This window comes from Trachinotus anak, unplaced genomic scaffold, assembly GCF_046630095.1.
Source record: "Trachinotus anak isolate AG129_WGS33_773 ecotype Australia unplaced genomic scaffold, CSIRO_AGI_Tana_v1 ptg000031l, whole genome shotgun sequence".
NCBI lineage: Eukaryota > Metazoa > Chordata > Actinopteri > Carangiformes > Carangidae > Trachinotus > Trachinotus anak.
This window is the reverse complement of record NW_027273882.1, coordinates 9,441,240-9,466,597: the sequence shown is the minus strand read 5'-3', so window position 1 is coordinate 9,466,597 and position 25,358 is coordinate 9,441,240. Positions and strand designations below refer to the sequence as shown.

General features: G+C 42.2%; 5 protein-coding genes across 12 annotated transcripts in view; 4 read left to right on the top strand and 1 right to left on the bottom strand.

The window, feature by feature from the left end:
* Positions 1 to 691, top strand: part of LOC139612241 (transcription factor IIIB 90 kDa subunit-like) — a 33,103-nt gene extending 32,412 nt beyond the window's left edge. For all 3 annotated transcript variants that reach the window (XM_071467606.1, XM_071467607.1, XM_071467608.1), the window contains one exon: positions 7 to 691. In XM_071467606.1, coding sequence (XP_071323707.1) covers positions 7 to 44 — 38 coding nt within the window. In that variant the 3' untranslated portion in view covers positions 45 to 691. The remainder of the gene's footprint in view (positions 1 to 6) is intronic.
* On the bottom strand, positions 659 to 4,819 carry LOC139612248 (activator of 90 kDa heat shock protein ATPase homolog 1-like). Of its 2 annotated transcripts, XM_071467627.1 has the most exons (9): positions 4,473 to 4,761; positions 3,141 to 3,331; positions 2,468 to 2,550; positions 2,226 to 2,343; positions 2,054 to 2,142; positions 1,830 to 1,967; positions 1,588 to 1,689; positions 1,450 to 1,501; positions 659 to 1,356 (listed from the first exon to the last, which is right to left on the bottom strand). In XM_071467627.1, the coding sequence occupies exons 1-9, from the start codon at positions 4,550 to 4,552 to the stop codon at positions 1,199 to 1,201; spliced, it is 1,011 nt and encodes a 336-aa protein (XP_071323728.1). In that variant the 5' UTR covers positions 4,553 to 4,761; the 3' UTR covers positions 659 to 1,198. The 2 variants fall into 2 exon arrangements, with proteins under 2 accessions (XP_071323728.1, XP_071323729.1); XM_071467628.1 differs by lacking the exon at positions 1,830 to 1,967 and having other exon boundaries at positions 4,473 to 4,819.
* Positions 4,820 to 5,745: 926 nt separating this feature from the next.
* On the top strand, positions 5,746 to 14,834 carry vipas39 (VPS33B interacting protein, apical-basolateral polarity regulator, spe-39 homolog). 5 transcript variants are annotated; one of them, XM_071467616.1, is made up of 20 exons: positions 5,957 to 5,993; positions 6,119 to 6,238; positions 6,345 to 6,437; positions 7,321 to 7,426; positions 7,523 to 7,660; positions 7,752 to 7,790; positions 8,568 to 8,632; positions 8,780 to 8,836; positions 9,060 to 9,152; positions 9,269 to 9,302; positions 9,406 to 9,508; positions 9,644 to 9,671; positions 9,898 to 9,971; positions 11,043 to 11,118; positions 11,290 to 11,424; positions 13,316 to 13,357; positions 13,470 to 13,646; positions 13,740 to 13,829; positions 14,007 to 14,111; positions 14,187 to 14,834. In XM_071467616.1, exons 3-20 carry the CDS (start codon positions 6,345 to 6,347, stop codon positions 14,205 to 14,207), a joined length of 1,476 nt encoding a protein of 491 aa, XP_071323717.1. In that variant the 5' UTR covers positions 5,957 to 5,993; positions 6,119 to 6,238; the 3' UTR covers positions 14,208 to 14,834. The 5 variants fall into 5 exon arrangements, 3 of the variants coding, with proteins under 3 accessions (XP_071323718.1, XP_071323716.1, XP_071323717.1); XM_071467615.1 differs by lacking the exon at positions 6,119 to 6,238 and having other exon boundaries at positions 5,794 to 5,993; XM_071467617.1 differs by lacking the exons at positions 6,119 to 6,238; positions 14,187 to 14,834 and having other exon boundaries at positions 5,746 to 5,993; positions 13,300 to 13,357; positions 13,559 to 13,646.
* Positions 14,835 to 14,983: 149 nt separating this feature from the next.
* Positions 14,984 to 19,433, top strand: LOC139612246 (probable G-protein coupled receptor 132). The gene is made up of 2 exons (XM_071467624.1): positions 14,984 to 15,375; positions 18,199 to 19,433. The coding sequence occupies exon 2, from the start codon at positions 18,204 to 18,206 to the stop codon at positions 19,284 to 19,286; it is 1,083 nt and encodes a 360-aa protein (XP_071323725.1). The 5' UTR covers positions 14,984 to 15,375; positions 18,199 to 18,203; the 3' UTR covers positions 19,287 to 19,433.
* Positions 19,434 to 19,452: 19 nt separating this feature from the next.
* Positions 19,453 to 24,405, top strand: LOC139612237 (probable G-protein coupled receptor 132). Its single transcript, XM_071467592.1, has 2 exons — positions 19,453 to 19,734; positions 22,558 to 24,405. Exon 2 carries the CDS (start codon positions 22,563 to 22,565, stop codon positions 23,643 to 23,645), a length of 1,083 nt encoding a protein of 360 aa, XP_071323693.1. The 5' UTR covers positions 19,453 to 19,734; positions 22,558 to 22,562; the 3' UTR covers positions 23,646 to 24,405.
* Positions 24,406 to 25,358: the final 953 nt, after the last annotated feature.

The window sequence follows — 25,358 nt, the reverse complement described above, 5'->3', positions numbered from 1 at the left end:
TCTCAGATTACGGCTGTGAGGCGGAGGAGGAGGAAGTGTTCTAGCTCCGCCTTGCTGACCTTTGGATTTTAAACTCTCCGTCCGGTCTTTGAAGGTCTGGATCTGACCGAGGCAGCTCGACTGAGGGAGACCAGTGTTACGCAATCGGTTACAAATATCAGTGATCAATTAAACAAGGTGAATTATTGATACACAAGCATCACTGTACTTTTGATTTTGATGCTTTTTTGTGTTTTAAATCATTTAGTTTAATTTGTTTTCCATTTTAACTTAATTGACGAATCACTGATCAATTGATTTTTATAACATTGGGCCCCTCGTGTTCATAATGTCACAGTAAAGTTGCAGCTTTGTTGTTTTGTGTATTTTTGTATCAGTGTGTATGAATGTAAAGATGAAACCTGTTCATGTTTCCTGTTCGTCACATTTAGATGATGTAGCTTTAATTTCCAGGTCGTTAAATTGATAATTTTTATGAAGAGACAAAACAATCAGCTGTTTTTACTGTTTCAATGTTCCTGTTTTTGTTTGACAGGATTTGTTGTAAATGAATAAGTGTGAACTTTAGTATGATTCAGGCTGAACTTTGTGTCTGTTGTTCCAGATGTGATGTAAAAACAGACAAAATAATGACACTGACACAACAACAACAACAAAATTCCCTCAGAGAATAAACAAACTCAGATTTTTACTGTTTTGTCCTCATCAACCTGCAGCTGCACAGTTCAAGTGTGAAAACCAGCTTTAAATAAAAGTCAGTGACCTCAGAACAATCAGCTTCACATTTTAAATCTGAAAGCAGAGAAGAAGAAGCTCAGAGAAACATCAGTAACAGCTGCCGCGGTATCAGCTGTAAGACCAGTAAAGAGCATCATGTCTCTGAGGGTCTCCTGGATTCACAGTGATTCAGTCACAACATATTTAATGAAGCAGTGTGTTCAAAAATTATTTAGTTTGTTTTTTCCACTTTTAGTGACGCTAGGCTAACAGTTCCCGTTACTTTGGGTGCTAAGCTAGGCTAACAACTTCCTTAATGTTGGACTGTTCCTTTAAATAACCCCCCCCCCCCCCCCCCGTCAGAGGACAGGTTGGACTGTTCCTTTAAGAGATTTATCTCAGCCAGATGTTAGCTGCTCAGTGACAAAGTGAAGACCTGGACCTCGTCCTCAGACCAGCTCCGGAGTTCAGTATCAGACTCTCAGTATCCGAAAGTCTGTTTTATGGCCTGAAAGTAGAAGCGGGTCCAGCCCTCCCTGGTGGAGTCCTCCTCCCCTGCAGGGACTTCTCGACACTCCATCCTGAGCTCTGTCTCGTCTCCTCGGTCCTCCAGGTCCAGACTGATGGTGGCGTAGTGCTCTGTTGAGAAGACAAAAATAAACTTCTGATGCCAGAGTGTCCCTGAACGCGGGGGGGGGGGGGGGGGGGCAACATCAGAACAGAAAGACCCACCACTAGGCCATGTCCTGAACCGCCACCTCATCTCGATCCTCTGGTCCAGTACCTGGGGGGACGAGTGGCAGCCTGGTTACTATGGTGATCTGACAAAAACATACTGACTTCTGATTGGCTGAGCAGCTGTGACCTCACCAGCTGTGTGAACTCTCCACTGATGCTCCCATCCAACAGCTGGAATCTGCCTCCACGACAACCGTCTACCATCGCCGCCGACCGCGTGAACACCTGAACAAACTGTACAGAGGGGAATATGAAGTAGCACAGTACTACACTACTGCAGTAATACTACAGTACTACAGGTGAACAATGTTTGGTTTTAGTCCTGATCTTAGTCCTGGTTTTAGTCCTGGTCTGGCTATGTCCTGGTTGTGTACCTCCTGGTTGATGAAGGTCCTATAAAGCTCATCAGGTGATGTTTGGAAGGTTTCCTTCAGATTAAAGCTGCAGGTTGGGATACGGACACCTGTTGGACGGGGGGTGGGGCTAGAAGAACACCTCGGGGTGGAGCTTACCTGTAGGAGAACACACAGAGGTCAAAGGTCATGTTCAGCCAACATTAACAGTATCAGTGTCTGGGTGATGGATGGTTAAACTCCACCTGTGTTTTACTGGTCTTGATCTGGTTCAGTCCAGATTGAGGTGGTCTTGGTCCACTGGCAGTAGGCAGAATCATTCCCTGACTGAACTCTGAGGTCAGAGGTCACTGCGGTTACTACGAGGATCATATTCACCTCTGATCGGTTGTTCGTGGGGCATTTTAAGTAACAGACCTGATTTTAGCTGTTGGATGTACAAGCCCAGAATCCTGCGGACCTCTGGGACCCCGGTTCTCCTCATGAGGTCGAGGAGGGGTGTGTTGGGCTGGTCTTTAGCCAGAGACACTGAGATCTGCACAGGAGAATGGTAATGAATACGATCATCATCAATATGGAAATCAGTACAGTCACTGATGCACCAATCAATACAGAGATCAATACACTGTATTATCAGGATGAAGAGGTTGTTTACCCACATCAAGATCGTCCATGTCATTCTCGTCAGACAGGTTGGACACGTCAACAGTTCCTCTGTACTTCAGTCCAGCGCTGGATGTACCTGTGATGGTCAGCACCACAGAAGAAGAGTTAACACTGGGAGCTGAGTGGATGTCATGGAGACCAACACAGAACACAACAAGGTCTCAGGAGAACGTCAGCGCCATCGTCTTCCTACTTCTTTAAACCATTCACAGTCGTCCTGGGAAGTTAAAACGTCGTTAAAAAAGATGATTCCTGAAAGACAGCAAAGTTGCCTGTGGACTGTGAGACTGGACCTGATCCAGATCTTCATCAGAACTGGTGGCTTTCAGAGTCGGCTGCAGCTCAGAGGTCTGCTTCCTGCTTCCTGTAAGTCAGACTGTAAATATAAGTATACAGTGTAGTATGTGTGTGTGTGTAATCTATACATATATATATACTTTATACATATACATCTATATGATTATATAACTAGAACTATAGTGTGAACAGAACAAGGACTAAGGACCCATCAGAGCTGAAGTGGACCAGACAGACACAAGTCCATTTTCTGTTGGTCTACTTTGACTTTGGTTTGTTTAAAAAGGACTAAATGTGAAAACACTCATGGTGTGATGTCATCAATCACATCATCAGTGTGTGACATCATCAGTGATGTCATTGACTGACCCAACCAGCTGGCTTGCAGCTGCCACTCGTAGAAGAAGATGAGTTTCCCTTTGCGGTTGTTGATGGAAGCTTCTCCGTCCAGTTTATTGATGTCGGTCAGCTGACAGACCCCCTCCGGCCCCTCCACCCGTACCCCGGGCAGCAGCTGACGGAGACACTGTGACGACCAGCCTGAGACATCCCGCTCCGTCCTGAAGAGAGAGAGGAGGACATGTCAGGACATGTCAAGTGAACCACAGAGTACCTGAGTACTGGACATGTCGCTGAACAGCTGATGTTTCATCACAGATCAGCTGAGTTTCTGTATGAAGAGTCGATTATGAACCTGATTGTTAAGTCTGATTCTACATTCAGACAAACCTGAGGTCACTGTTCTGACACAGACACAGGGTGTCACCTGTGATCCCGTCTTCACAGAGACCGCCTCCTTTCACCTACGTACCACATCCTGTCAGATTCTACGTGGACTTTCTCCTTCAACCTTATACTGCGTCTGTGTTCCCAGAATTCAGTGCTCCCATCTGTCACCACAGAGCCCCTCCCTCTGGAACAAACTCACTGCTGACATCACAACCTGTCATTCAACAGCTGTTTAAAAATATCTGTATGTGTTGAACCAGCTGCAGGGTCATGTAACACACACACACACACACACACACACACACACTCTCACACTTTACAGTCCTAAAATACCCCACGCCCCCCAACACACACTCATCTCCCCCAGACAGTCAGACAGTCTAGTCTAGACTTTTCTTCCTCTGTCTCTGATGAATCAGCTGATCAGGAAGAAGAATCATTGATAAAATAAAATCAGTAACTTGATCTTTATGCTTATTTGACCTCAGTGTCGCCTCTTATTGGTCAGTTCAATAAAAGAGTAAAACACAGAAACTAATCCACTTAAAGTCTGTGTGTGTGACAGACACCTGTGACAGTGTTCATATTTGTGTTCAGCATTCGTGTTTGTCAGCAGGACTGATCTGGGACCTGGTCTAAAAGAATCTGGTTTCTGACACAGAATAAACAGGACTTTAAAGTCCAGTTCTGATGATACTATAGGAGTAAAGTCCAGACCAGGTCTGATCCAGAACCTGGATTCACCTCAGTCAGAACAATGCTCTGTGTGTGTTTCAGTGACATCACCAACAGATTTAACACAACTAATACTAATACTACTAATAATATTGATACTAATAAAACTGATAATATTAATATTCTCACTGATAATATTAATACTAATAAAACTGATACTATTAATATTGTCACTGATAAAATTAATATTGATAACACTGATAATATTAATATTAATAACACTGATAAAGAACAGACCAGTGCCAGTTGTTGACGTTGGTGGCGTCAGCTCTTTCTTCAACAATCCATCGAGGATCTCCTTTTCCCCATTTGGCCATGAGTGTTAAGTAATCACTGATCGTTGATCAGTACTGACTGAAGTACAGGTTATTATACTGCTGTAATAAATACTACTGTTGTAGTACTACTACTGCAGTATTGGTGTCCTGACAGACTGAAGTTGTGTCCAGGTCTGATTTCTGATCAGCTGTTTTACAGCAGCTGAAACATAAACCACCAGATAGTGACTACTTCCTCTGATGACTTTCAAAGTAAACCTCCACTCCAGTGGGGAACCAAACATCAGTCTGATAATTCATATTTACTCTCTGATAATCAATAAACTCTGGACTGGACTCGACTGGACTGGACTGGACTATTCTGGACTGGACTAGTCTTGTCTGGTCTGGTCTGGTCTGGTCTTGTTTGATGTGGACTGGTCTGGTCTGGTCTGGTCTGGTCTGGTCTTGTTTGATGTGGACTGGTCTGGTCTGGTCTGGTCTGGTCTGGTCTTGTTTGATGTGGACTGGTCTGGTCTGGTCTGGTCTGGTCTTGTTTGATGTGGACTGGACTGGTCTGGACTGGTCTGGTCTGGTCTGGACTAGTCTTGTCTGGTCTGAACTGACCTGATGTTATTTGATGTGGACTGGACTGGTCTGGTCTGGTCTGGATTGGACTGGTCTGGACTGGACTAGTTTGGTCTGGACTGGACTAATCAGGTGTGGACTGGATTGGACTGGTCTGGTTTTGTCGGGTCTGGTCTGGTCTGGTCTAGACTGGACTGGACTCGTCTGGTCTGGTCTGAGAGACTACATGATACGTCACATGTTGATGATTTCAGTTCATTCACTGATGAGAACTCGTGTCACAGGAAGTTAAGTTAGAGGTTGTTTGTCACATTAAAGTAACTGTTTTTGTAATTTTCTTCCTTTGGCCAGAAACTGTACCAGTAAATGATAAATAAACAGAACAACAAAATGTCAAAGTAACTGAAACAGAAATTCTAAATACTAACTCTTTAACTACAGGAAGTACTTTTACTGTGATACTGTAACTATATGACGTACTTTTACTGTGATATAACCAATACTTTTCCTTCAGTGGGATTCTAAATGCAGGGCTTTTATTTTGTAATGGAGTCTTCCTCCACTTTGCTAAAGGGTCAGATGGAGCTCACCGGATGTGGTTAAAAGTTTCAGGTAACATGATTCAGTTTATTGCAGTTTTCTTTGTCCCAGGGATGCTCCAGCAGAGCCCGGACCCCCCAGGGTGAGAACCTGGTCAGACTGGTGTTACTGGTGTATCAGTTTATTGAAGTAATACTCTGATGGTGGAGGTAGAATTAGTTTGTACCTGCAGTTGTCAGAGGAAAGTAAGGTTGGGGTTAGTGTTTTCAGTCACAGCACCGGTTAACTACAACTCCCAGCAGCCACCGCGCAGCCGGAAGCTGTGCAGCTTCCGTCAGAGAAGACGAAGAAGACGAGAAGCCTGCAACTGAAGGTAAAAACAGCTGATCATTTCTGATCGATTATCAGTTTGATGCTCGCAGGTGTTTGATCCACGTCAGTTCAGTTTGCAACTTTAAATATCCGCTTGCTGACGTCACTGTTCCCGTCGTTTGTCAGAGCGAAACAAAGTGTAAATCTTGACGTTTGGTGGCCTGCTAGCATGCTAACTAGCCTCCCGCTGCTGCCAGAAATACAGAGAAGTCACCTGACACACCGGACATCACACAGATCACTGACGTGAGAAGATGAAGTCTAATTAAGTGTAGAAGCAGAAGCAGGTGAAGCTGACCGCGGCTGCAGTCTGAACTGACACTGAACCAGGTTTTATTTGTTGTGTACACAGATGATGAAGAGTAAACCTGATGAGGAAGACTACTGGAACAGCTCCAAGTTTAAAGCGTTCACCTTTGATGATGAAGATGACGAGTACAGCAGGGTAAGACCTGGTCCTGGACATACCTGAACAGACCTGGGTCCAGACTTGACTGGGTCTCAGCTTTCAGTCACTACACTGGTTTTCATCCAGGTTTTTATAGAACCTGGCCTGAGATCAGATCAGGCTTTAGTAACTCTGAACTCTAAACCCTAACCGATCCTCAGGGATCACTGACACCTTAGCCCTGCTGATGTACGGTGCACTCTAGAACCAGGGGATCCACAGGTCTGAGACTAAAGTCCACAGTAAGCTTGGGTCATAAGTCTTTTGGATGTTGAGAGTGTGGTTGTCACCAGGAGCTGAGTCTGGTCCGTGAAGACTGACCAGGTGCACTCATTATGGTGCTGGCTAGACTCAGGACTCAGCACAGTCCTGTTGAGAGTGAGGGGGTCGAGGTGTCTGTCCCTACAGAGGAATCCAGGGTCCAGGTGCAGAGGGAGGTGCTGATAACAGGGTTCTTAAGTTTGGGACCAGCTTCAGTTAAATGCTGAACTGAAACTTGTCGGATTTTAGGTGAGCATTCAGAGACCGTCAAAACCCCTTTGGTATGAGCGATCCTCATTATTGCAGAGGGCCCCTCCTCAGCTGCAGTGTACATGTCCTGGATATGTTGCACCTATTATCCGGTACAGGTTTCAGGTGGGTCCAGGTGGATCCAGGTCAGGGTTAGGGTGTTGTGCACATGGCACAGGTGGGGGTCCAGAGCAGGGGCCAGACAGGATTTAAGGTGGTGGTAAGGCAGCAGCTGGAAGTTATTTCATTTAAAAAACCCCAGACAACAACATTCAGGTGATAAGATGTGATCAGGTTTTAGATTCAGTTCTCTGTTTCCAGGTGTGACGGTAACACCTTTGTGCTGTGTGTTGATGTTTGTTTCTGTCAGTTAAAAGAGTCAAAGCAGGCGGTGAACAGCATTCGCAGACTGGTAGAGGAAGACGACGATGAAGATGACGTGGAGAGGGTCAGCTGGAGCGGAGAGCCTGTTGGGAGTAAGACATCATAACTGTTATTATCGTTATTACGTGTGCAAAATGCTGAGCCGTGATTGGCTGACAGGTGTACGTCGCTCTCCTCTGTGTCCTCAGGTATCTCCTGGTCAGTCAGAGAGACGGCAGCATCCAATCAGAGGACAGACAGAGAACCGGCCTTCCCCAAAATCAACACCGACACCACAGCCATCAGCAAGAGTCAGTCGGGATACTCCCTGAGCTCTCTGTTCAAAGGTCAGTAAGGGGATCAGGTCACATGACTCAGATTGATGATAAAGTGAGTTCATGTGTTCACAGACTGAAGATTTAATCTATTTCCCTGCAGGAAAAACAAGAGGAGGAAACTTCCAGTCCTTCACTGAATGTGAGTCTCAGATACTCTTGAATGAGTGAATAAATGAGTGAATGAATAAATAAATGAATGAATGAGTGAATGAATGAATGACAGAGTGAAGACTGAGTGAGTGAGCAAGTGAGTGAATGAATGAGTGAGTAAATCAATGCCCACAGCTATAAATGATTAAAAAAGAGTTTAAAGTTTGGAAACAGTGAAATCAGTGGACGATTAACTGATTTCAAAGATGAAACATTCTTTTCAACATTTTAAACAACAGAATTTTATTGTTGTTTTGTTTAATGACAGAGTGAATTTAACTGTGGCTCCACCACAAAATTCAAAGTCAGAAGTTTGCACAAGAAAATCTAAACAAAACAGCTGCATTTTGGAAGCAAATCCACCAACGTCACACCATTTGTATAAAAGCTGACGACAAGGATGGCCTCTACAACAGGATAGTGATCCTAACCACACCTCAGAATCCACAGTGAACTACCTCAAGAGGTGAAAGCTGAAGGTTTTCTGTCTGTGCACAGACCTCAGAAGAGCAGTGCACACGAGACAGCCCAGAGTCCTGTCCACAGGGGGCCCAAACCTTTGCTTCTTTTCCTCTGTCATTTTAAAACAGTAAAAGATGAAAATAAAAAAGTAATCAAATAACAATGAGCTATTCACAGTAACATAGATTTTGATGAGCGGTCCCCAAACTTTTCAATGCCCCTGTAAATGAGTGAGTAACTGAATGGAAGAATGAGTGAGTGAGTGAGCGAGCCATAGACTGATGCTGATGTTATTGTGTTTTAGCACCCGGCGACTCGTCTGCCAGGCTATACGCTCCAGAGCTCCGAAAACCCAGATCTGAATACAAGGTAACAAGAAGACTGATAATCTGATTAAGATTGATCATGTGATTACATCTGATTTAAGACTGATGATCTCATGACAGACAGTCTGACAATCTGTATGTTTTCTTTTTCTGTTGTACTAATAATGATGTCATCATGTTGTGATGTCAGGACTATGTTAGCGATTGGTCGCCTGAGGAGACGGTTCTCAGAATGCAGCAAGGAAAGGTAAGAACACCTGGCTTTGACAGGTAGATGGATTTTTCTCTCTGAGTTGTAGTATTACTGGGAACTACTTTTTCTCTGCTGTAGTGGTTCAGTTTAGTGTTAGTGTTCTGTCTGAAAATACAGTGTAGTGTGTAAGTACAACATAGTGATGCAGTGTACACATAGTGTAATGTTGAAGACTCTACAGTGAAGTATCCCAGTGTATTTGTACTGTGTATTTCAGGCTGTTACTCTGGAGAAGTTTCGGTCTCTGCAGGACAAACTGTTGCTGCTTGATTTCGCCGTCAGCACTCACGATGGAAATGTCATCACTGCTGTAACTTTATCTACAATCAGAATCATAATAACATTAATATATATATCTGTCTATATATCTGTCTATCTTTATTAACAACCTAATTAAGACAACTGACCACAAAGTTTGTTTTTCAGGTTATGATTTATTTGAGGAGGACTCTGAGTAAAGGTGAGTCTGATGCGCTCTAATGGTCTGGTGGTCCTGAACCTGGGTCAGTCAGATCAGCTGACACTGGTCTGACTGATCTGATATTTTGTGGTTTTGTGTTCAGATGTTTTATTTCGGGAGTTGGAGTCCAGACAAACGGCTCTGAGACACTTCATCCACTATTTGACTGAAACCAGAGACCAGAGGCTGCTGCTGGAGCTGCTCAGGTGGTTACACCTGTCAAACCTGCTACACTTGTCACACTTATCACACCTATGTCACCTATTCTATGTTTACACCTGCATCTATGTTAACATCATGTTATACAGAAAAGTTTGTTTTCTTTTTCTGTTTTTCCTCAGAGCTCTGGGCAGGACGGAGGACATGGCAGTACGTAGTACTGCTAACACGCCTGTAGTACACTGTAGTAGTACAAACTGCTAACACACCTGTAGTACACTGTAGTAGTACAAACTGCTAACACACCTGTAGTACACTGTAGTAGTACAAACTGCTAACATGCCTGTAGTACACTGTAGTACTATACACACCAGCAGAACATCATTAGGACTGACTGGATGCTGATTTATTTTCCTTGCTGTTTCCATGGTGACAGCTGCTGCAGTACAAAGAACACCTGAGCATCACGGATGAAAACAAGAGGCGGGACTTCCTGAAGAGCTGCCTCAGGTGAGTGACATCATACAGTCAGATCCTGATAGAATACAATAGAATAGAATAAATCTTTAATGTCCACCAGTGTGGAAAATTGTCTTGGCTCACCAACACGCAAGACAGACCACTAGAAATACAGACGGCTCCATACAAACACACAAGATTTAAAAAAAAACACAATAAGGAGGCAAGTGGTTGGGGCACGTACCACGTGAGCACAAGACGCTCTTAGCAGGCAGTCGCCAGTTCGACTCCCGACCGGCCCGGCTCTTTCCTGCATGTCATTTCCCTCTCTCTACCCCCTTTCCTGTCAGTCTCCACTGTTCTATAATAAAGGCACAAAAGCCCCCAAAAATAATAAAAACAAAAAACAACAAGGAGATAATAAAAACAAGTAAGTTAGAAATGTATAAGTAGATAAAGAAATAGCAGTTCGGATCGTGTCTGTGGATCGGTCACTTTGTTAAGTTAAGCTGATGCTGATGGCATTTGGAATAAATACTTTTTGAGTTTAGTCACCGCAGATGTGTAGTTTGATTACAGGAAAGAGTTTATCTAATTAAGAATTAATCTATCATCCACTGTGTCTTCAAAGAACAACTAATGTCAACAGATCTTTAAATCAAGTGGTAATCTGATTACAGTCACACTGGTGATCTGTTTACAGATATTTACTGTTGGTGGTTTACTGTTGGTCATTTTTTTCATTGGTTGTTTACTGTTGGTTGTTTTCCATTGGTTGTTTACATTTGGTTGTTTTCTGTTGGTTGTTTACATTTGGTTGTTTTCTGTTGGTTGTTTACATTTGGTTGTTTTCTGTTGGTTGTTTATATTTGGTTGTTTACATTAGGTTGTTTTCTGTTGGTTGTTTATATTTGGTTGTTTACAGTTGGTTGTTTATATTTGGTTGTTTATATTAGGTTGTTTTCTGTTGGTTGTTTATATTTGGTTGTTTACAGTTGGTTGTTTTCTGTTGGTTGTTTATATTTGGTTGTTTACAGTTGGTTGTTTTCTGTTGGTTGTTTTCTGTTGGTTGTTTACTGTTGTTTGTTTACTATTGGTTAAGATTTTTTTGTTTGTTTTCAGTCTTCCTTTTTCTCCAGAGGACTCAGCTCATGTTCAGGACCACTACACTCTGCTGGAGCGACAGATCATCATCGAGGTCAGAAACCACTTTAAACTGGTTTGAATTAAACTGCCTTAAATCCATATTATTTTTGTAATTGTTTAATGTGCTGACAATTTATCTATTACCTATTTAAGAAGACAGTCAGTTGTTAACTCACAGTTCAAACCCAGTTTAATCCCAGTTTCTTCTCTGTTTTGTTACTAGGCAACAGATCGGCAGGCTGAGCGTGGAGGAAAGGTGGAAATCTTCCAAAAGTTTCCCAGAAGAGCTTCAATCCTCAACATGCCGCTCATCACAACACTGTACTACTGCTGCTTCTACCACTATGCTGAGTCTGAGGTGAGTTCTTAAATATATACAGTATACATACATGTTTATATACATACATCCATGCTTATGTACATGAATACATGCTTCTTAAATAGTTTAAGATTTTAGATTACTTATTTATTTCCATCTTTTACAGTTTCAAAATAACAAAAAAGGAAAAGGGCCCAACAGAAAAGTTTGGGCACCTACATGGTCAATACTTAGTAACACCCCCTCTGGCATCACAGCTTGTTACCACTTGACACTTGACACTAATCTTGTTAATACCCCATTTCAAAAAAGTTGGGACTCTGCGTAAAATGTAAATAAAAACAGAATGTTATGATGTCCAAATCATATAAACCCATATTTAACTGAAAATAAAACAAAGACAACATATCAAATGTTGAAACTGAGAAATTTTATAGTTTTATGAAAAATATTTGCTCAATTTGAATTTGTTGCAGCAACACATTTCATAAAGTTGGGACAGGGTCATGTTTCCCACTGTTGATCACCTCTTCTTTTAACAATACTCTGTAAAGGTTTGGGAGCTGAGGAGATCAGCTGCTTGAGTTTTGAAAGTGAAATGTCCCATTCTTGCCTGATACGAAAAAGGATTTCAACTGCTCGAAAGGTCAGGGTCTTTGTTGTATTTTTAGTTTCATGATGCTCCACATGTTTTCAGTGGGTGACAGGTCTGGACTGCAGACAGGCCAGTTTAGTGCCCGGACTCTTCTTCAGAGCCATGCTGTTGTAATATGCTCAGAATGTGGTTTTGCATCGTCTTGCTGAAATATGCAATATACTCAATTAACTATTCACAGTAACAGAAACATAAATAAAAGAACCTGCACACATAAATAAACATGTGTATATACACATACATACATATATAGACAGAAACACATACATACTTACAAGTGTATGCATACTTACATATGTTCACATTAAACACATACCAATAGTATGTATGCATGTATATGAATGTGAGAATGTATGTATACATAAACGTGTTTATCTATGTATATGTGAATGTATTTGATTATGTATATATTTTTGTAGCTATATATAGTGTGCATGTATACAAGTATGTGTGTTTATTTATGCATGTTGGTGTGTGTATGAATATATGTGTATCTAGGTGTATGTGTGTAATATGTAGTGTATACATGTTAGTTTTTATGCAAGTTTGTATGCATATACATTGAAGTGAGGTGGTCTCAGACTTTTGGACCCCACTGTATCTATGTATGTAAATATATGTGTAAGGATGTGTGTACTGATGTAAATATGTATGTATGTTCTGTGTGTATGCAAGTATTTTGTTCAGTTTGTTTGCATTTATGTAAGTATAAGTTGGAATTAATGTTGGTGTCTATGTATGTATTTATGTACATATATAGGTATGTTGTATGTATGTGAATGGATGGATGTATGTACGAGTATGTGTTCATGAATATATATGTGTTTGCGCTAGTATGTATCTATTTAAGGTCATGTAAATATGTATGAATGCTAGGTCATAAAAAATGTCAGCAATAGAAATGTCATAAAACAGTATGTCATAAAAAATCATAAATATATTATGTCATAAAAATGTCAGTAAAGTGATAAAAATGCATGACATAAAAATGTTATACTATAGTGTGTCATGAAAATGTCATAGTGTAGTAAGTCATGAAAATTGCACAGTATAGTAAGTCATATAAAAATTAAAATTACTTATCCGTTTGAATGTTGTGGTTGAACGATGTATTTACATATGAGCACATAAAGCCAGGGCCAACAGACTGGACCCCACTGCATATTCCAATGCATACATAGATATATTTACAAAGATATATGCATAAATAAACACACAGGAGTAGAAGTGAAGCAGCAGAACTGATTGAATCAAACCAGTGTGTTGTGTTTACAGGGAACCTACAGCAGCCCACTGAACATCCGTCAGACCTTCAGGGTGAGAGCTGATGTCTTCACTTTTATGGAAATAATTAAATGTACATGTTGAATTCACTGAGCATAAAGTAAGTCTCCTGGGTCACCAACTCAAAGCTGACCTTTGACCTCAGATTTCAGAGAAGCAGTACTTTGTGACAGCATTGGCAGCGAGGGCGAAGCTGAAGGCATGGTCGGACTTAAATGCTTTGTTCACCAGCAGGAACTGGCTTGGCTTCACCAGGAAGAAATCACCGCTCAGCTTCCAAAGAGTCGTCGACATCCTGCAGAAAAACTCTGCCCCTACACATGTGAGGGGGTGGGGCCACACTGAAAGCACATTTAAATGGGAGGGATTGGAGGAGGTGTATCATTGATCTACAGGTATGTTATGTGATTGACAGGTGCTGCAGGAGTATGTCGGGCTGGTCGATGATGCGGACCTAAGGATCAGTCTGGCTCAGAAACATAAATGTCATGACATCGTCATCAACGTGAGACACTCAAGTTTTCATCCATAATATTCTGATTAGATGGTCATTTTTGGTCCTTAAACCAATCAGAACCATTCAGGGCGGGGCTTAAACAATAATCAAACCAACTTGTCTATGTTACTGATGTGACGTGTTGCTGTGATGTCATGATTACTGGTGTGTCTCTGGGCCAATCAGATGTACCGGGACCTGAAGGACCGGCAGCTGTTACTAGGATACCGGGGGAAGGTGGAGAGAGGATCAGCAGAGGAGAGGAAGATCAATGATCTCCTCGACAACCCGGTGAGGAAGGGGTGGAAGGGTGGTCATCTTCATCATCGTCAACATGTGACCTAACTGGTTCTTCTCCTCTTTCAGCAAATCCGGTGGAAGAACTGACGATCCAGTACGACGCTTCAGTTCAGGACATTTATTGTGAAACAACTGTGACAATTTCCTGTGTGGAGAGACGGCGATGGTCGTCCATCACCATGTCAACAGGAACATCCAAACAGCTTGCATCTGCTTCATCAGTTGCAGTTGAGAGCTGGTTTGACTCCTCCCTCGCAGAACACTGGGTGGCCGAGTCATGGCCGAGTCATCGCTGAGTCATGGCCGAGTCATTGCTGAGTCATTGCTGAGTCATTGCCGAGTCATCGCCGAGTCATGGCCGAGTCATCGCCGAGTCATGGCCGAGTCATTGCTGAGTCATGGCCGAGTCATTGCCGAGTCATCGCCGAGTCATGGCCGAGTCATTGCTGAGTCATGGCCGAGTCATTGCCGAGTCATGGCCGAGTCATCGCTGAGTCATCGCTGAGTCATCGCCGAGTCATCGCTGAGTCATGGCCGAGTCATCGCTGAGTCATGGCCGAGTCATCGCTGAGTCATCTCTGAGTCATGGCCGAGTCATCGCTGAGTCATGGCTGAGTCATGGCCGAGTCATGGCCGAGTCATCGCTGAGTCATGGCTGAGTCATGGCCGTTACATTTTTATAAACATGAACAATTAAATATTTAAAAATGTGAACTTGGTCTAATTTTACTGATGTTTTTACTTAAAGGAAAGAAAGAAAGGAAGAGGAGGAGGTGAAGGAAAGGAGGTAGTGAAGGAGAGGAGAGGAGGTAGTGAAGGAGAGGAGGTAGTGAGGAAGAGAGAGGAGGAGGTGAAGGAAAGGAGGTAGTGAAGGAGAGGAGAGGAGGTAGTGAAGGAGAGGAGGTAGTGAGGAAGAGAGAGGAGGAGGTGAAGGAAAGGAGGTAGTGGTGGAGAGAAGAGGTAGTGACGGAGGAGGTGCAGTAACAGCTGATCGATAGAGGAAGGTGCCTCTTCCTTCGTAATTTATAAGTTTTTGTTTGATGTGATTATTGATGATTATTGATGATCAGCTCCCTCAGACTCCTCAGAGCGGCGGGGGCGGGTGAATAAATGATGATGAAGTGATGAATTAAAGATGAAGCATGAATAAATTATAACCCAGACATGTTTGTGCGGACACGTGACCTGTAGCGTGGCGCGCGGAACGTTATTCACAGACAGCACGAGACACACACGGGCGACGCGCGAGACCGAGGTGAGTTTATACCGTTAAATCTGAAGCAAAGTCTTCATCATATAACTGTAGTAGTACTGTAGTATTACTGCAGTGTTACTGTAGCATCACTGTATAACTGTAGTGTAACTGTATAACTGTAGTATTGCAGTATAACTGTAGTATAACTGTATAACTGAAGTATTACTGTATAACTGTAGTATAACTGTATAACTGTAGTATTGCAGTATAACTGTAGTATTACTGTATAACTGTAGTATAACTGTATAACTGAAGTATTACTGTATAACTGTAGTATTGCAGTATAACTGTAGTATTACTGTATAACTGTAGTATTGCTGTAGTATAACTTCCATATTATCTCCTGATGTTACTGGACATCAATAGTGTTCACATGTGTAATTTACAATATATCAGATAATATCAATATATCAGATCAATAACAACAGTTGACATAGATATTTTCATTGATTATAGATATTGTTATTATAGATATTCTCATTGATTAGACATATTGTGATTATAGATATTCTCATTGATTATAGATAATGTGATTATAGATTATAGATTATAGATATAACCATCAAAACTGTGTTGACGTTTTATTTTAAACTACAAAGGCAGAAACAGTTGATGTAATACACCTGTAATATTTTGCTATAGTACAACAATAATACTGTGATATTTGTGTGTAACAGTACTACTACTGTGTAACACAATAGTTTATTCATTAAACTTCAGCACTTGAAATCTAAGTAATTAGTTAATTAGCTTAATGTGTTAACTAGGCATTGATCAATAAGATCAACCAAGTCTTTCAGTTTTTAATTGTCCCGTATGTCATCATCATAATTAATGTTACACCTAATGAGGTCAATAGTCAATAATTTAAGCTCTGCCCCGCCCACCTCCAACATCCAGAGCATGTGATTGGACGCTGCTGTCAGTCACTATTTTATTGACAGGTAACTGAAAGATAAATTGATGATTGATGTGATTTAAGTGAGTTGATGTCAAATTATTGATCAGAGTTACACTGCCAATCAGCCAATCAGAGCAGATCTGCTGTGATTCTACTGGAGCTTTAATTTCCAGTAGAAACAGTGTTTGGTTCATTATGAAACATTCAGCCAGAGAGCATCATGGGAATTTGTTTATTTTGAAAACCCACTGAAATTTTAATGTACAAATACTCGAACACCACAAATACCCTAATACGACAGAGTTCAAATACTGCTACTAGTATTACAGAATACAAATACTCTGTTACAAGTTCAAGTGCTGCTTTCAGGGTCTAAAGTAAAAGTAGAAAAGTATTTGCATCGGGGCATCTCATTGGCTCACCTGGTAGAAGGGTTAGTCCAAACCACAGCTGCATGTTATCTCTCTCTCTCTCTCTCTGCCACTGTAAAATAAAGGGATAAAATAATTTTAAAGTATTTGCATCAAATTAGATTTAAAGAACCAAAGGTAAAAGTATTGAAGCTGCAGGTTAATGTTCTATTATTGATGCTTCATGTGTTCATCACTTTAATGTTGTAGTTTTATAAAATAATTAATCTGTGATAATCAGTTAGTCGAGTATATTTTGTGTCAATATAATCAACAATAACAGTAACTGAACAGTACAAGTACCTCAAATTAGTTAATTTGTAAAAGTGGAAAATTATCTTTGACTCATGAAACATCACGTAACACAAAATATGAGAGCAGGTTTTACACACACACACACACACACATACACACACACATACACACACACACACACTAAAATATATTATAAATAAAATAAATTTGAGTTCAGTGCCTTACAGGCACAACCACAGTTTAAAACCTAAAACAACATGTAACACAGTAAAATATACAATAAGAAGGAGCTTGTGTTCATATTAATATTAATATTAATATTGATATTGAAGCCATTAGTGTGGCAGCTTCTCGACAGCTTCAAAGACACTGAGAGGAAATAAAACCAAAGGTTCAGCAAAAGCTGGTGTTCCATGACAACCATGTATCTCCAGATTCTGGACACTGCAGCATCAAACTGAATGAAGCTCAGTTGAGTGTTGAACGCAGGAGAATTCCCTGACAGAGATGAAAATGTCAGGATGACTAAACCTGGACATACGTGGTTTCCAGTGAACAATTTGCATGAGTCAAACTGTTCCACTGTGAGAACCTGACTGACAAAAGGAACCTAAAAAAACCAATGTGTTATAAGAAGCCGTTATTGTGGCGGGGTTTTCCTGTCACCTGTCAAACAGGAAACAGTGATGCTCTGATAAGACACGTCTCTTTCTTTCAGTCACATCTGTTTCTCCTGATCATTTCTGTCATGATGCTCTTTTATTTTCTCAGCTGTGACAGGAAGTCAGCTCATGTCTCACAACCTCATCTCTTGATCCAACCTCTGATGATCAATACTGATCATCTGTTGGTTCTATGAGTCATAAAAACCAAATCACATATTTTATAGTTGTTATTTCAAACTCATCTCTCGGTCCATTCATTCGCTGTTCTGGAGCTTTCGATTATTTCTCATTATCTTCATCAACACAAGAAACTTGATTGTTAAACCAACGAGAAATGGATGAGATTTCATAAAGAGTGCAGAAGAGAAAAATGAAGTTTCCTCCTCTGTTTTTAGGCCACGACATTTAAAACATCTGAAATGTAAAGAATGTGGAGAAAATAAATTAGACACACAGAGAGTCAGACTGACGCAGGCAGCAGGACTTTGTTTTCTTTGCTTCTGTTATCACTTTTTTATTGTTGTTGTTTCCTGTGGCTTTCTCTGTCTCCAACTCACCTCGAATCTGATTGGTTGTCTCTGTGTCCCTGCAGACATCATGCATGAGCAGCCGTGGACTGGAACAGTTTCTCCAATGAACAATGAGAGTCTGATGGTGTGCGAGCCTCCGTACGATGATGGCCGCCTGCCGCTGGTGCTGCTGTACAGCATCGTGCTGGTTGTCGGACTGCCTGCAAACCTGCTGACCGTCTATCTGACCTGGCTGCAGGTACGCAGGAAGAACGTGCTGGGCGTTTACCTGTGGAGCCTGTCTCTGTGTGACCTCACCTACCTGTTCACGCTGCCTCTGTGGGCGGACTATGTGAGCCGAGGTCACCTGTGGCCATGGAGTTCAGCCGTCTGTAAGCTAACGGGCTACATCTTCTTCAACAACATGTACATCAGTATCTTCCTGCTCTGCTGTATCTCCTGCGACCGTTACGTGGCCGTGGTCTACACGGTGGAGTCCCGTGGTCTGCGGCGGCAGCGGCTCGCTGTCCTCATTGCTGTCACCATTGTCCTGCTGGTCGCCCTCGGTCACGTCCCTGTCTTCACTATGAGGGAGGGCGACGCTGCTGAAGGCGACCGGCGCTGCTTTGAGCCGAGTCAGAGCAGAGTGGTGATGGGCTTCAACTACGGCCGTTTCGTGGTTGGCTTCCTGATCCCACTGCTGCTGCTGGTGGTGACGAACCGCAGCATCCTGGCCAACGTGCAGCGAAGCACAGGGCTACAGCGGGAGCAGAAGGAGCGTGTACGCTGGCTGGCGGTGGCAGTGGTGGTCTTATTCCTTGTCTGCTTCGCCCCATACCACTTGATCCTGCTGGTCAGGGCTGTCATGTTCCACTTCCACCAGCTGGAGAATGGCACCTGTCATTTCGAGAAGACCATGTACACCCCCTACACCATCTCCCTCGGCCTGTCCACCGTCAACAGTGCCGTCAACCCCATCCTCTATGTTCTGTCGAGTGACAACATCCGCAAAGAGCTGAGCCGAGGCCTCGCACAGATCTGTGACCGAGCACACCCGAGACCGCGATCCGACAGCAGCCAGCACAAGATCCAGCCCACCAAGCACTCCTCAGAGCTGAATACACCGGCTGAGACCGAGAAGCAACGAGGAGGAAAACCACCAGGTACCTGACAGACCAACCTCTCAGTCCCTACTGGACTCTAACGGAATCTACATGGTTATGCTGGTCCTTGCTGATCTCTGCAAGATTTAAATGGTCTCTGTTGGACTCTGCTCTGATAGAGATATCTTACAGATTCAACAGTCGTGGCTCTAAATATGTACACTTTGTCGGAGGAGGTGCAGTAACAGCTGATCGATAGAGGAAGGTGCCTCTTCCTTCGTAATTTATAAGTTTTTGTTTGATGTGATTATTGATGATTATTGATGATCAGCTCCCTCAGACTCCTCAGAGCGGCGGGGGCGGGTGAATAAATGATGATGAAGTGATGAATTAAAGATGAAGCATGAATAAATTATAACCCAGACATGTTTGTGCGGACACGTGACCTGTAGCGTGGCGCGCGGAACGTTATTCACAGACAGCACGAGACACACACGGGCGACGCGCGAGACCGAGGTGAGTTTATACCGTTAAATCTGAAGCAAAGTCTTCATCATATAACTGTAGTAGTACTGTAGTATTACTGCAGTGTTACTGTAGCATCACTGTATAACTGTAGTGTAACTGTATAACTGTAGTATTGCAGTATAACTGTAGTATAACTGTATAACTGAAGTATTACTGTATAACTGTAGTATAACTGTATAACTGTAGTATTGCAGTATAACTGTAGTATTACTGTATAACTGTAGTATAACTGTATAACTGAAGTATTACTGTATAACTGTAGTATTGCAGTATAACTGTAGTATTACTGTATAACTGTAGTATTGCTGTAGTATAACTTCCATATTATCTCCTGATGTTACTGGACATCAATAGTGTTCACATGTGTAATTTACAATATATCAGATAATATCAATATATCAGATCAATAACAACAGTTGACATAGATATTTTCATTGATTATAGATATTGTTATTATAGATATTCTCATTGATTAGACATATTGTGATTATAGATATTCTCATTGATTATAGATAATGTGATTATAGATTATAGATTATAGATATAACCATCAAAACTGTGTTGACGTTTTATTTTAAACTACAAAGGCAGAAACAGTTGATGTAATACACCTGTAATATTTTGCTATAGTACAACAATAATACTGTGATATTTGTGTGTAACAGTACTACTACTGTGTAACACAATAGTTTATTCATTAAACTTCAGCACTTGAAATCTAAGTAATTAGTTAATTAGCTTAATGTGTTAACTAGGCATTGATCAATAAGATCAACCAAGTCTTTCAGTTTTTAATTGTCCCGTATGTCATCATCATAATTAATGTTACACCTAATGAGGTCAATAGTCAATAATTTAAGCTCTGCCCCGCCCACCTCCAACATCCAGAGCATGTGATTGGACGCTGCTGTCAGTCACTATTTTATTGACAGGTAACTGAAAGATAAATTGATGATTGATGTGATTTAAGTGAGTTGATGTCAAATTATTGATCAGAGTTACACTGCCAATCAGCCAATCAGAGCAGATCTGCTGTGATTCTACTGGAGCTTTAATTTCCAGTAGAAACAGTGTTTGGTTCATTATGAAACATTCAGCCAGAGAGCATCATGGGAATTTGTTTATTTTGAAAACCCACTGAAATTTTAATGTACAAATACTCGAACACCACAAATACCCTAATACGACAGAGTTCAAATACTGCTACTAGTATTACAGAATACAAATACTCTGTTACAAGTTCAAGTGCTGCTTTCAGGGTCTAAAGTAAAAGTAGAAAAGTATTTGCATCGGGGCATCTCATTGGCTCACCTGGTAGAAGGGTTAGTCCAAACCACAGCTGCATGTTATCTCTCTCTCTCTCTCTCTGCCACTGTAAAATAAAGGGATAAAATAATTTTAAAGTATTTGCATCAAATTAGATTTAAAGAACCAAAGGTAAAAGTATTGAAGCTGCAGGTTAATGTTCTATTATTGATGCTTCATGTGTTCATCACTTTAATGTTGTAGTTTTATAAAATAATTAATCTGTGATAATCAGTTAGTCGAGTATATTTTGTGTCAATATAATCAACAATAACAGTAACTGAACAGTACAAGTACCTCAAATTAGTTAATTTGTAAAAGTGGAAAATTATCTTTGACTCATGAAACATCACGTAACACAAAATATGAGAGCAGGTTTTACACACACACACACACACACATACACACACACATACACACACACACACACTAAAATATATTATAAATAAAATAAATTTGAGTTCAGTGCCTTACAGGCACAACCACAGTTTAAAACCTAAAACAACATGTAACACAGTAAAATATACAATAAGAAGGAGCTTGTGTTCATATTAATATTAATATTAATATTGATATTGAAGCCATTAGTGTGGCAGCTTCTCGACAGCTTCAAAGACACTGAGAGGAAATAAAACCAAAGGTTCAGCAAAAGCTGGTGTTCCATGACAACCATGTATCTCCAGATTCTGGACACTGCAGCATCAAACTGAATGAAGCTCAGTTGAGTGTTGAACGCAGGAGAATTCCCTGACAGAGATGAAAATGTCAGGATGACTAAACCTGGACATACGTGGTTTCCAGTGAACAATTTGCATGAGTCAAACTGTTCCACTGTGAGAACCTGACTGACAAAAGGAACCTAAAAAAACCAATGTGTTATAAGAAGCCGTTATTGTGGCGGGGTTTTCCTGTCACCTGTCAAACAGGAAACAGTGATGCTCTGATAAGACACGTCTCTTTCTTTCAGTCACATCTGTTTCTCCTGATCATTTCTGTCATGATGCTCTTTTATTTTCTCAGCTGTGACAGGAAGTCAGCTCATGTCTCACAACCTCATCTCTTGATCCAACCTCTGATGATCAATACTGATCATCTGTTGGTTCTATGAGTCATAAAAACCAAATCACATATTTTATAGTTGTTATTTCAAACTCATCTCTCGGTCCATTCATTCGCTGTTCTGGAGCTTTCGATTATTTCTCATTATCTTCATCAACACAAGAAACTTGATTGTTAAACCAACGAGAAATGGATGAGATTTCATAAAGAGTGCAGAAGAGAAAAATGAAGTTTCCTCCTCTGTTTTTAGGCCACGACATTTAAAACATCTGAAATGTAAAGAATGTGGAGAAAATAAATTAGACACACAGAGAGTCAGACTGACGCAGGCAGCAGGACTTTGTTTTCTTTGCTTCTGTTATCACTTTTTTATTGTTGTTGTTTCCTGTGGCTTTCTCTGTCTCCAACTCACCTCGAATCTGATTGGTTGTCTCTGTGTCCCTGCAGACATCATGCATGAGCAGCCGTGGACTGGAACAGTTTCTCCAATGAACAATGAGAGTCTGATGGTGTGCGAGCCTCCGTACGATGATGGCCGCCTGCCGCTGGTGCTGCTGTACAGCATCGTGCTGGTTGTCGGACTGCCTGCAAACCTGCTGACCGTCTATCTGACCTGGCTGCAGGTACGCAGGAAGAACGTGCTGGGCGTTTACCTGTGGAGCCTGTCTCTGTGTGACCTCACCTACCTGTTCACGCTGCCTCTGTGGGCGGACTATGTGAGCCGAGGTCACCTGTGGCCATGGAGTTCAGCCGTCTGTAAGCTAACGGGCTACATCTTCTTCAACAACATGTACATCAGTATCTTCCTGCTCTGCTGTATCTCCTGCGACCGTTACGTGGCCGTGGTCTACACGGTGGAGTCCCGTGGTCTGCGGCGGCAGCGGCTCGCTGTCCTCATTGCTGTCACCATTGTCCTGCTGGTCGCCCTCGGTCACGTCCCTGTCTTCACTATGAGGGAGGGCGACGCTGCTGAAGGCGACCGGCGCTGCTTTGAGCCGAGTCAGAGCAGAGTGGTGATGGGCTTCAACTACGGCCGTTTCGTGGTTGGCTTCCTGATCCCACTGCTGCTGCTGGTGGTGACGAACCGCAGCATCCTGGCCAACGTGCAGCGAAGCACAGGGCTACAGCGGGAGCAGAAGGAGCGTGTACGCTGGCTGGCGGTGGCAGTGGTGGTCTTATTCCTTGTCTGCTTCGCCCCATACCACTTGATCCTGCTGGTCAGGGCTGTCATGTTCCACTTCCACCAGCTGGAGAATGGCACCTGTCATTTCGAGAAGACCATGTACACCCCCTACACCATCTCCCTCGGCCTGTCCACCGTCAACAGTGCCGTCAACCCCATCCTCTATGTTCTGTCGAGTGACAACATCCGCAAAGAGCTGAGCCGAGGCCTCGCACAGATCTGTGACCGAGCACACCCGAGACCGCGATCCGACAGCAGCCAGCACAAGATCCAGCCCACCAAGCACTCCTCAGAGCTGAATACACCGGCTGAGACCGAGAAGCAACGAGGAGGAAAACCACCAGGTACCTGACAGACCAACCTCTCAGTCCCTACTGGACTCTAACGGAATCTACATGGTTATGCTGGTCCTTGCTGATCTCTGCAAGATTTAAATGGTCTCTGTTGGACTCTGCTCTGATAGAGATATCTTACAGATTCAACAGTCGTGGCTCTAAATATGTACACTTTGTCCTGAAGGTGGCACTAGGGGAAACATCATGGTGTCACTAAACTCTACAGGGCTCATCCTCTGGAGAACAGGAAGCAGATCAGAACCAGGACCTGGTCTTTGCTCGGTGTTGTTTTGTTGTTGTTGTTTCTGTAAACACACAATAACACGATTCACAAAGACACTCAGTGTGTCTGACACTCATCTCTCACCACACACTGGCAGCTCATCAGGCTTATATCCTGCTACGGCAGATCACCACAGCAACAGATGCTGCCTTGGCAACAGCCCAAGTACTCACCAATCAGATCATTGGAAAGACCAAGTCATCGTTGCAGTAGATATTTGTATCATAGATAATTTTGAGTTCATTGCCATGTCAGAGACAGTGGACGGAGACACTCTTCTTTTGGTCCAACATGTGGACACGTGGATCCAAAGTCTGACTGTCCAACAAGTATTTCACATGTTTTAATGTCAAGTCTGACACAGCTTTGTTATTGTAACTGTAAGTGAGGCACCTGCAGTGTTTCCTGATGTGGTGGAGAGTGAGTTTTCCAGCTGACAGCAGAGACTTCCTGTCTGCACTGATTTCATTTATGTCAATAAAGGTTTGAATGAAGTCTGCTGAGGCTGCAGAGCCATTTCCTGTTTGTCACATCAACACCTCACTCTCATCCTGCCACCTGTTACCGTGACAACAGGGAAGTCAGTCAGACAGGAGTCTCACCGGTTGTCTGTATATTAGCAATGATATTAAATCAGGTCACACCTTTAAACTCATTAACTTCAAAATAAAAGTCTGGTCACGGAGGATCAGACTCTGAGCAAGTTTCTGGTCTGTGGTGGATCAATGTCCCCGTTTTGTTTCACAATCTGTGAAGAGCCGTGGGGATCAGAGTCATCTACATCCTGGTCTCATACAAATGAGACTGAACACAAACCACTAATGAACTGGGTCACAGGTCAGAGGTCAGGGGTTGGAGTGCATGCTGAGCATCCAAAGTTTAAGAGTCTGACACCAAAGTCCAGGTTCACATCCAGAGTCCAGCCTGTGGTCTCTTTGGTTCAGGTTAAATGTTAATAAACAGATTCTGTATTAAATCAGACCAGGATCTGTAACCTGGACCAGTTTGATGATGTGAGTCACTGTAGGTGGATCAGATCAAACATTTTACAGATACGTTCAAGATCAACAGATTAATTAAGAACTGTAATCAGGTCTGGACTCAGTTTCTTTAGAGCTGATCAACAACAGTGTCTCAACATAGATAAACAGACTTTTACAGTCATTCAGACTATACACCATACAGTGCACATCAGAATGATGGCTCAAAATAATGCAACAAGTATGATACATTACAAACAAATAAAACAGAGGGAATCAAATAAATAAAAATGTATAGATACAAAAATGTATTAAAATATATATAACTTTTCATGAGTATGAAGAATTTCACATTTTCATGAGCAAAAAACAACAAACATCAAACATTGCACTGCAGTGATTTTGTACAATTGTATACAAGTATATGGAGAAGTCCAGGGTACAGTCCAGTGTACAGTCCAGTGTGA